Below are 10,335 nucleotides of genomic sequence, written 5' to 3'. Positions count from 1 at the left end.
TATGTATAAGTCATGAAGAAAGCAATAGCAATGAAACTAAACGATCATTATGCTAAGCTAACGGCTGAGTCTTGTCCATCACATCATTCTCTAATGATGTGATCCCGTTGATCAAATGACAACACATGTCTATGGTCAGGAAACTTAACCATCTTTGATTAACGAGCTAGTCAAGTAGAGGCGTAACAGGGACACTCTGTTTGTCTATGTATTCACACATGTACTAAGTTTCCGGTTAATACAATTCTAGCATGAATAATAAACATTTATCATGATAACCGGAAATATAAATAACAACTTTATTATTGCCTCTAGGGCATATTTCCTTCAGGTGGGTGGGTGGCCGGCGCCGGGATCGGCACGACGGCGGAAGGGGGCACGAATCTGGAGTGCTAGATGTTGTTTTTGCCTGACAGTGGTGGCCCAGGTGTGTTTTCTCGTTCTGCTAGAGCCCCCAAGCGCCCCCAGTGCGCTGGGTTTGGCCTGGGATCGCTGGGCCAAAAAATTGGCCGAGCCGGCGAATTTCGGCGTCCTGGAGGCGCGACTGAGTTTTTTTTGCGCCGGCACGAAAAAACTCACCCTGGGGGGCCTGTTGGGAGCGCGAGTGAAGATGCTCTTAGACATAAGAACATCTTAGGCACCTTAAGATTGCAAAATGGACAATTGTTCCCCATTTATAATGCATCCGATGGAATTATTTTGTGCGAAATTGATGGCCTGGCCCTAGGGGCCTCCAGCCCTCCACAATAAACACGCATGCTCTTTGAAAACAAAACTTACATGGATGTTGTCCTGAGACCAGAAGAAATGACAATTAAACGTTGAGCTATGTATTGTGGACCTACCTTTTATGTGGACTTTGAGCATCTACAGCCGGACGCCCCAAACCGGTCTCAAACGCCCGGGTCGCCTGCCCGTTCACTAACCGGTCATGATTATTTGACCCAGACGAACGCCTCAAACGGGTCTCAAACGCCCGGCTGACCGGCACCCCTCATATCCCCTAAATATGGGGCGGATATGGGATGGCCGGGCACGCCCGGGCGCGTCCTCCTGCCAAGCCCGGCCCACCACCAACCCTCGCGGTTGTCCCACAAAAAAATCCATCTGGCTCATCGCTCCAAAACCATATCTCACTCTCTCTGCTCTCTAACTCCGTCCTCTCCTCTCCCCGCATCGATTCCGATCGAATCCGGCGCAATGTCGAGCCCCGGCAGCCGCTCCAACTCTGAGCTGGATTCGGATTATGAGCTTGCCCCCCGCATCGCCTTGGAGCGATCCAAGGTCGAGACCGGGAGAAGCTCCGGATCTGCAGCCTCGCCGCAGACGCAGATTCCCAGTCGGCGCAGGCCCCTCCCAGCCCGTGCGCAGCTCCGACAGGCGGCCTGCACAATCCGCGCCTCCCCTACGTCGTCCCGTTCCCTTGCCGGGTTCTGCTCCCCCACATGGGGAGCGGTGGGTACTTGTGCCCGCCCCGCCAGCCCGGACGGGCACACCAGAATCATAGGTGCTCGCCGCCAGCAGCAGCGGTGAAGGGAAAGGAGGGAGGCAGAGCAGTCCGTGCACTGTCATCGCGGGATTCAGGCGTAGCCCGACGAGGACGTGCGACTCCTCGAATGGGTCTACTGCCGGTCACTTACGATCGCGGAGATGGACACGCGATGGCTCCGCCGGAAGAATGCCAAGGCGCTCCGGATTGCCATTGAGCAGTCCGAGCGCGAGGCGGCTCGGCTCGTGAAGCTCAAGCGACAGTAGGGCAGGGAGGTCCGGCGGCTGAAAGGGCTCATCATCCTTTCCGACACCTCCGACGATGACGACCACCACGGCTCCTCGTCCGACGATTCGGACGATCCGCCACCAGCCGCCGATGCCTACAGCTGCGCCGGCGACCGGAAGGGCAAAGGGCCGGCGAGGAAGTGGTGAATCTCCGCCGTCTCCATCTTCAATTTCAAATTTTTAGTAATCTAGTTTAAACTTGTCCGCCGTTTATCTGAATTATGTGAACTTTGACGATCCTTTGGACATCCGGCGGTGATCTTTTGGCGATTGGAATGTGCATTTCTCTGTCCGATTTTATGTTTGTGTGATGATCTACGTTGTTTTTAGCTATGTTGCATACTAATATGGATACGAGGGACCGGATATTAGATATACAGATGTGAATGACAGAATTTAAGAAGTGCCCGTGGACGCGCGCGTCCGCGGGCGTGTGCGGGCTCGGATTTGCAGGTCGCGGCTGTAGATACTCTTACAAATAGTGTGGACCTGTTATTATTTTGGTAGGCCTATTTGACAGTACGCGCCCATCATTTTACCATTTACAAAGAACTTTCTTGCGACAGTAATTTAGATTTAACTTAATTTTGCCAGTGTGTTTTTCCTTTCTAAAAAAGCTCTAATCTCCTGGATGAATCCGACGGCCGGAAACCTAGGCATAGGTAGCTCCGAGAGTACTACGTGGGATGGATCGATACGATCGAATCATGGGGGCGATGAGCTGTCCAAGATGCATCAAGTGGCACACGTGGTCCGCCGGTGAGGTGTACACATTCAACCAGTGTGCTCCTCGTGGTCCATTAGTAAAAGGGAACACACACTCAAATAATTTATGCAGGTGTGTACCCGGCCAACTCAGATCAAATACAAAATGTTAGAATCTGCGTAGCTACTAGAGCTCCACGTCGCCCCATATGATTAATTTTCTCAGATTTATGAGAAACTACGCTCCTCCCCCGTGGTTCCCAATATTCACACAGCATGTGTGCATGTCCCTGTCGATCCTCTTGGGACATTAGGGTTGGACAGCCCTTGACAGTGTGTAACTTAGCTCAGTGCACAATTACCTTTGCATCATGTTAATTATACATAATTATTCATCTGCATCTTTCCTTCCTGAACTTGCATGGTTTGATATAAACTTGGGCATGAGAAGCCCTGCTTAGTGGCCCTAACCCGAAGCCCGACGATTGGGCTGGGCTCGGGCTCTCTATTGCGGCCCGATCTGAAAGCTCAAAAAATGGCCCAGATCAGCAAAAAATAGGATTTTGAGGAAATGTTTATATAATGCTCCATTACCTTAATTCAAAACTACGTTACTTTCTTTGGATCGGAAGTGAGTACAATATTTATTTACCACAAAAAGAATTACAACAATTAAAATAATATTATAAATAGAGATTGTGATGTTTATTTATCTGGGCCTATGTTAGGCTCCGGCTCGGGTTTAGTGGGGTCGGGTTTCCTAATGTGCAAATGTCTCTTCTATTTTCAAGGACATCGATGCTTAGTTGGGTTTGAATAACTCAAGCCGAGCTAGCTCGTTATCCACAAATCTTCTGCTTAATTTGGCCCTTAATGTTCTTTCATCTTTCGAATGTTGATAAGAACATAGACTAGCTCCATGGTCTTTGGTGGATCTTCATGGATTCAGTCATGGTGCGTCTATGTTCGTATGTCTACAGGTTGGATTCTTCTGATTTACACTTCTCTTCATCGGCGGCTGGTGATGTTCTGGTGCGCTGGTTTTATGGGGTCTTAGCACGACGACTGATCTCCACTATCTACTACAATGAGTTTTGCCCGGCTCTTGTGAAGGAGGGGTGATGACGGCGGCACGCCTTCGGCTCGCTCCAGTGCTTGTAGTTGTTGCTTGGTGATCAATTGACCTGGATATAATTTTTATTATTTCTAGTGTTCTTTGTACTGTCATAACAATTGATGAATAGATTGAAAGTTTTATCGCAACAAAAAATGTAGACTAGCTTTGGCTTGCTAAAAACGATAAACTAGTGAGCTGGAAAGATTGGCCGGTTAAGATTATGGCCTTAGATTTCGTGGGGTTGGGCTTTCTAAAGGCCACATCAGCAAATGTTAATACTATTTTCAAGAACATGATAGCTTAATTGGGTTCGAATAAATCGACCGATCCGTTGGATCGCCAAGCACACAAAGCTAGTGAGCTAGAAGGATTGACCCTTATGATTATAGCCTTAGGTTTAGCAGGGCCAGCCTTTCTAAAGGTCTGATAGGTAAATGTCTTTTCTATTTTTAAGAACATGAAAGCTTAATTGATTTCGGATAAATAGGGCCGAGCTAGGGCGTTATCCACCCATCATCTACTTAATGCGCCTCTTAATGTTCTTCCATCTTCAAAAGATGGATAAAAACTAGATTGGCTTTGGCTCGCCAAGCACGCTAAGCTAATGAGCTGCAAAGATTGATCCATTACAATTCTAGCCTTTGGTTTAGTGGGTCGGGCTTTCTAAAGGCCTTATCGGTATATGTCTCTTTTATTTTTAAGAACGTGAAATCTTAATTGAGTTCGAATAAATTGATCTGAGCTAGCTCGTTATCCACTCATCGTCTACTTAATTCACCTCTTAATGTTCTTCCATCTTCTAAGTGAGGATAAGAACATAGACGGGTTTTGGCTAGCCCAAAACGACAAGCTGATGAGCTGGAAAGATTGGTCCGTTACGATTATAGCCTTAGGTTAAGTGGGTTCATGCTTTCTAAATGCCATAGCGACAATTGTCTCTTATTTTTTTTACGAAAATGGGAGCTGAATTGGGTTCGAATAAATCTATCTAAGCTAGCTCGTTATCCACCCATCGCCTACTCAATTCGCCTCTTAATGTTCTTCCATCTAATTGTGGATAAGAACGTAGACGGGTTTTGGCTCGCCAAACACGATAAGCAGATGAGCTGGAAAGATTGTCCGTTACGATTATAGCCCTAAAGACCCGGTGAAAAGTAAACAAAAGGCGAATTGCGCAGACAACCAAAAAAACCTCGTCGCTAGCCAGCGTCGCAATGCACGAGTATCCGCAGGGAATGCCTCTGTATTCTTTTCATCTAATAATTAATTTTTTATTATTTTCTCAAGCAAAATCCTAGGAGTGTTCAATAGAACCATAAAAATGTGGTGGTGATCTATCAGTAAAAAATAACCACCTGTCCTCAAAATTCTTGAAAACATCATCGAAATTACATAGTTTATGTATACTATAATTTTTACTGAAGCAGTAGATAGTTTGAAATAATTGACTTTCTTTTGTTTGCTCCTTATAATTTGCCCCCAACAAAAATACCAAATAAAGCTAGGCGACTTGAGATAACAAAAGGAAGAAAAAAAGGACGCCCAAATGCGGAATGGTTTTAAGGATAACCGGCTGCCACCGGCTACTTCCGGCGACCCCGCTTTCTATATATACGGGCCTCTTTTTCCACCCTCTCCACACACCCTCTCTACTCCGCCCTTTCGTCCCCGTCTCCGGCCGTTTCCCACCGCCGCTCGCCGGAGCTAGCCAAGCTTTTGTTGCATATATCCTTTACTCCAAAAGTTTCCACGTTTCTGACACCGTCGGCCGGATTGGCCGTCGATGTAAAAGTGTTCTTCTTGAATCGTGAGGTTAGATAGCGGCCGTAGGAATAGGATCGTCTTGCCATCTCCGGCGGCGTGTAGGATGCCCATCGAAGATTGGGACTGAGGCGTCGGCGGCGGATAAATGTACCGCAAAAACGCGTCGGCACTAACCTGCTTCTACCTGTACCTCCTCTGGTTCTTCTTCCTGAAAAAGTAGCAGAGCAAGCGATCGATCGAGCCAGCGACTCGTGATTGAGATTGTTTGAGTTTGATACATCTATAGGTGTTCTCGTTGATTGATTGGAAGTTGGAGAGAAGTGATCTCGGCGATGGAGCTGGATCTGAACGTGGAGGAGAAGCCGGCGGCGGTGGCGCGGAGCGACTCCGGGACGTCGGAGTCGTCGGTGCTGAACGCGGAGGCGTCCTGCGGCGGGGGCGCCGCGCCGGCCGAGGAGGCCTCCAGCTCGACGCGCCAGCCGGCGCCGGCGCCGCGGGCGGTGCTCGAGTTCAGCATCCTGAGGAGCTCGGCGTCCGCCGAGGGCGAGAACGACGTCGGCGCCGACGACGACGAGGAGGAGGCCACTCCCTCGCCTCCACCTCCGCCGACGCGGCACTACCACCAGCACCTGCTGCAGCCGCAACAACTCGTCACCCAAGAGCTGTTCCCCGCCGCGGCCACCGCCGGCGGTCCGCCGCCGATGTCCGTGCCGCAGCATTGGGCCGAGCTCGGCTTCTTCCGCCCCGCGGCGCCGCCTCCGGACATGAGGATCCTGCAGATGCAGCAGCAGCAGCTGCAGGTGCACGCGCAGCCCCCGCCGCCGCCGGCGGCCCAGCCGCCGGTGGCCAAGAAGAGCCGCCGCGGCCCGCGCTCCCGCAGCTCGCAGTACCGCGGCGTGACCTTCTACCGCCGCACCGGCCGCTGGGAATCCCATATCTGGTCCGTACACAAATCCCTCCAACCACCCCCAAAAAGAAACCCAATTTTTTTCCTCAAATATCACCAACTGATTGTTTCAGTTCTTACAAATTTTCTTGCTCCTGTTCATCGCTAAATGCAGGGATTGCGGCAAGCAGGTGTACTTGGGTGGATTTGACACTGCACATGCTGCTGCAAGGTACAAATTTAATTAAGCAGGAGTACATAATTGTGATGTGATCATCACCTGAACTACCTGTACTGAAACCCTCAAGTCATGTCATTTCACCGTGCCAAATTGACCTTGGGATGTTCCGCAGGGCGTACGATCGAGCGGCGATCAAGTTCCGTGGCGTCGACGCCGACATAAACTTCAACCTCAGCGACTACGAGGACGACATGAAGCAGGTGATCGGCAAAGCCACCAACCAGTGTTCCTCATCCAACCAAATAGTTCAGATGCAGAGTGCATTAGTACTGTTGTTGAAACTGATGAACTGAAGAAATTCTGACTGTGTGTTGTTTGGTGGATGATCTGGATCAGATGAAGGGCCTGTCCAAGGAGGAGTTCGTGCACGTGCTGCGGCGGCAGAGCACCGGCTTCTCGCGGGGCAGCTCCAAGTACAGAGGCGTCACCCTGCACAAGTGCGGCCGGTGGGAGGCGCGCATGGGCCAGTTCCTCGGCAAGAAGTAAGAACAAATTCCCCTTTCCATTTTGAACCGATTTTTCATTTCTTACTTCATGGCATGTTGCACTGAATGCACTTGTGAAGTTAACATATGCATCTCTGGATGTGATTGTGCTGCTGCCTATCTGATCTGAATCTGAATCTCGTAAGAGAGAGTCATGATCAGATCAAACAAGATCCCATGATCCATTAGGAATGTATTTTTAAGCAGTAGTTCATAGGTTGAAAATACTAAGATGCATAGATCAGGAAAAATAAAATGAAATAGTAGTAGGCAGTGGATAGGGAGTTCCTCAAACGACATGTTTGGGTGCAGGTACATATATCTTGGGCTATTCGACAATGAAGTAGAGGCTGCAAGGTTCCTGAGCTTGGATTCTGCCCATTGATGCACAATAAAAAAGTTGTTTCTTTTTTCTCCATCAACCGAAGTACCGACTCGAATCTCTTCTCTTTGTTTCTCTTCTTCTTTTTCTTGTCCGGAAAAATCAGGGCTTACGACAAGGCGGCGATCAAATGCAACGGTAGGGAGGCCGTGACGAACTTCGAGCCGAGCACCTATGATGCGGAGCTGCTCAGTGAGGTTGCTGCTGAAGGTAACAACACGATGAGAATTTTGATTGTATTTATTTTTCATGTTTGCATCTGTGATTTGGCAAAAATTCTGCGTTGGAGATTAGCTGATGAACTTGAATTTGATTATGACGATTGGCAGGCGCAGATGTCGACCTCAACTTGAGCATATCTCAACCAACTTCACAAAGTCCCAAAAGGGATAAGAGCAGCCTTGGCCTGCAACTCCACCATGGATCATATGAAGGCTCTGAACTAAAGAGACCAAAGGCAAGTACAAATGCTTTCTTTAAAAGATTTGGCAACCAGTCCAATTTCACTGCTGGATTTGTATGGCTACCTGATCCACTATGTGATTAATAATTGAATTTCACTATCACCATGCTAGTGACTGCAGTATGATGCCCTATCGTAGCAAAGTCTTTTTCCTAGTTTACTTCATAGGAACTTCTACAGCTATTGTCTAAATTAAATTTCACCGTCGCCTGACCCACCGCCCAAATTATATTCACCACACAGTAACATGCTTACTTTTCCTGCCTGACTATGGTTGTCTATCTATTTTTCATTCAGAAATTAAATAGATTGAGAAGATTATTAGTTGACATTCAACTGGAAAATATCGTTTGCGTGTTATGCAGGTCGATGCGCCCCCTGAGATGGTCGCAATCCCTCATCGATACCCCCTTCTGACCGAGCATCCACCAATCTGGCATGGCCAATCATATCCCATCTTTTTAAATAATGAGGTGAGGTGATACTAAATTTTAAAGCTCCTTTCACCTAAAATTTTCAAGGTGGCTCTGATGACGCCCGATATGGATCGGACCGTACATATTGAGCATGTCGACGCCACTCTGTTTTGCAATCAGGACTGACTGATGCAGACTGATAATGCCCTTGCAGCTGTTACTGTTGTACTTAGCGTCACTTAAGCATTTTCCTGTGTGGCTGCAGTTATAGCTCAAGTTGGCCTGATTTTCATAGTCCACCCGTTCCATGTCGAGTTCAGAGTCATTAATTCCTAGCACAATTTTCATATGCAGGATCTTGAGTCCTCACAAACTGTCTAATTGAGTTCAGAGTCGTAGGATATGTATAGTATAAATATGCTGATTTTTTTCCTCCTAAAGGAACATCCTAGAGAGTTGACGATTTAGATTTAGCCCACTCCAATAATTTGGTCAATATTCCTTCATGTGGCTAAGAACGTTTTGGTGTTCTATTTTGTATGGTATGACCACTATTCAGAGGTTTTATTTATTTATAGCGAGAAAAGAGATCTGGATCGTACCAATACTATTTTAATAGTATGAGTACGGCTCACAGCTTTACTTGGAAGCAAAAGAAAGCTAGCAAGTCGGCACCTTATAGTAATAGGATTAGTACGCAGTTTGCCATTTGGTTTGAAAACCCAAAATTGGTTTGCCATTCCTTTTCTTAAATTATCCTCTCAGATTCCTCAACTACTAAACTTCAAGAGTATCTTCACATGTGTCATTTTCTTATTTTATTTTTCCTGGAAAGCAAGTTCAGCTGGACATATCTACCTCACCTTTATGTCGATCAAAGCGATAGGAATTAGACCAATTGTACAAAAGAAACAAAGAACAATCCAATTTCTGCCAATTTTCTTGAGTTTATCCTACATGAGCATGCTAAATTATTCTTCATTTATATATGCAGGATGCAGCCAGAGATCATAGCAGGAGGCCAGAGGTGGCCACAGGGGGTGTTCCAACCTGGGCATGGAGTGTGAGCCACCCTCCTCCAACACAACCCATGCCACTCTTCTCGTCGTCATCGTCCGCTGCAGCATCATCAGGATTCTCCAAAACCGCCGCGGCAGCTGCCCCCGGCGCCCCATCGGCCTCATTCCGGTTCGACCCGATGGCGCCATCATCATCGTCAAGCAACCAACACCACCACCACCCCCGCTGAAAAAGAAGCCATACTGTAAATTTTCTGGGAAGCCAGTATCTTTTTGCCCCTCCGGCGTTTCAGCGTTTTCGGTCTTGCGCCGGGGCGGTTTCAGGTAGTGGATTGGATTCATGACTGTATTTCCCATGCTGCCCAAAGTGAAATGTCACTTCTTTTCTGCGCTCTCTGCAGCATTGGTCCCATAATTCTTGATGTCAGATACTAACGTCAGCTCATCTCACCATCTGAGATGGATTTATACCATTGTTGTAGACAAACTTGTCACTGAAATTCAGCAGTACCGATACCATAAGATAAGAGGAACCTTTACTTTGGGAATTATTCCAGCCCCTTTTCTTGGATGTCAGTTGGCCCTTGTTTTTGCTCTACAGCCAACTACCACTGCTGAATTGTACTGTTCTTTGTTCTTGCGCTGGTACAAGATTTGGCTCTAACAGATGCCAAAGCATCTGGTGCAAGAATATAAATACTTGAGATAACATCTTGAATAATTATGGACTTCATGATATTGAAAAGAAGTAATCATGCATGACTCCTAAATTCTGTAGACTTTCTACAAAGTATGCCTAGAAATGTCAATTACTAAAAATGTTGATTTCCAATGGAAAAATATCTCTCTGAAATGGATGGTTTCCAAAAAAGTATGAATGGTTACATCAATAAAAATAGCATGGAACAAAAGCAGATACTTCAGAAGCACTAGAACTGTAGAACAGTTGGACTATGACAGTTTCCTGTGCAATTTTCTCCAGCAAAAATCCAGAACTGTTTGAAGACAGTAGCATGGAGTGACACATGACCTCGTCTGCTGTTAAATCCGACGGGACGCTGCAGTGATTTTGTCAGGTAAA

The 10,335-nt window shown here is 47.2% G+C and overlaps 1 protein-coding gene across 3 annotated transcripts; it reads left to right on the top strand.

Moving 5' to 3' along the window:
* Positions 1 to 5,230: 5,230 nt before the first annotated feature.
* On the top strand, positions 5,231 to 9,805 carry LOC543013 (APETALA2-like protein 1). Of its 3 annotated transcripts, XM_044529381.1 has the most exons (10): positions 5,232 to 5,548; positions 5,649 to 6,302; positions 6,424 to 6,480; positions 6,602 to 6,689; positions 6,826 to 6,971; positions 7,287 to 7,331; positions 7,463 to 7,566; positions 7,686 to 7,813; positions 8,185 to 8,292; positions 9,230 to 9,805. In XM_044529381.1, the coding sequence occupies exons 2-10, from the start codon at positions 5,695 to 5,697 to the stop codon at positions 9,482 to 9,484; spliced, it is 1,539 nt and encodes a 512-aa protein (XP_044385316.1). In that variant the 5' UTR covers positions 5,232 to 5,548; positions 5,649 to 5,694; the 3' UTR covers positions 9,485 to 9,805. The 3 variants fall into 3 exon arrangements, with proteins under 3 accessions (XP_044385313.1, XP_044385322.1, XP_044385316.1); XM_044529378.1 differs by having other exon boundaries at positions 5,231 to 6,302; XM_044529387.1 differs by lacking the exon at positions 7,287 to 7,331 and having other exon boundaries at positions 5,231 to 6,302.
* Positions 9,806 to 10,335: the final 530 nt, after the last annotated feature.

This window comes from Triticum aestivum, chromosome 1B, assembly GCF_018294505.1.
Source record: "Triticum aestivum cultivar Chinese Spring chromosome 1B, IWGSC CS RefSeq v2.1, whole genome shotgun sequence".
NCBI lineage: Eukaryota > Viridiplantae > Streptophyta > Magnoliopsida > Poales > Poaceae > Triticum > Triticum aestivum.
Note: the sequence above shows the minus strand (reverse complement) of the source record. Positions and strands in the feature narration are given on the sequence as shown.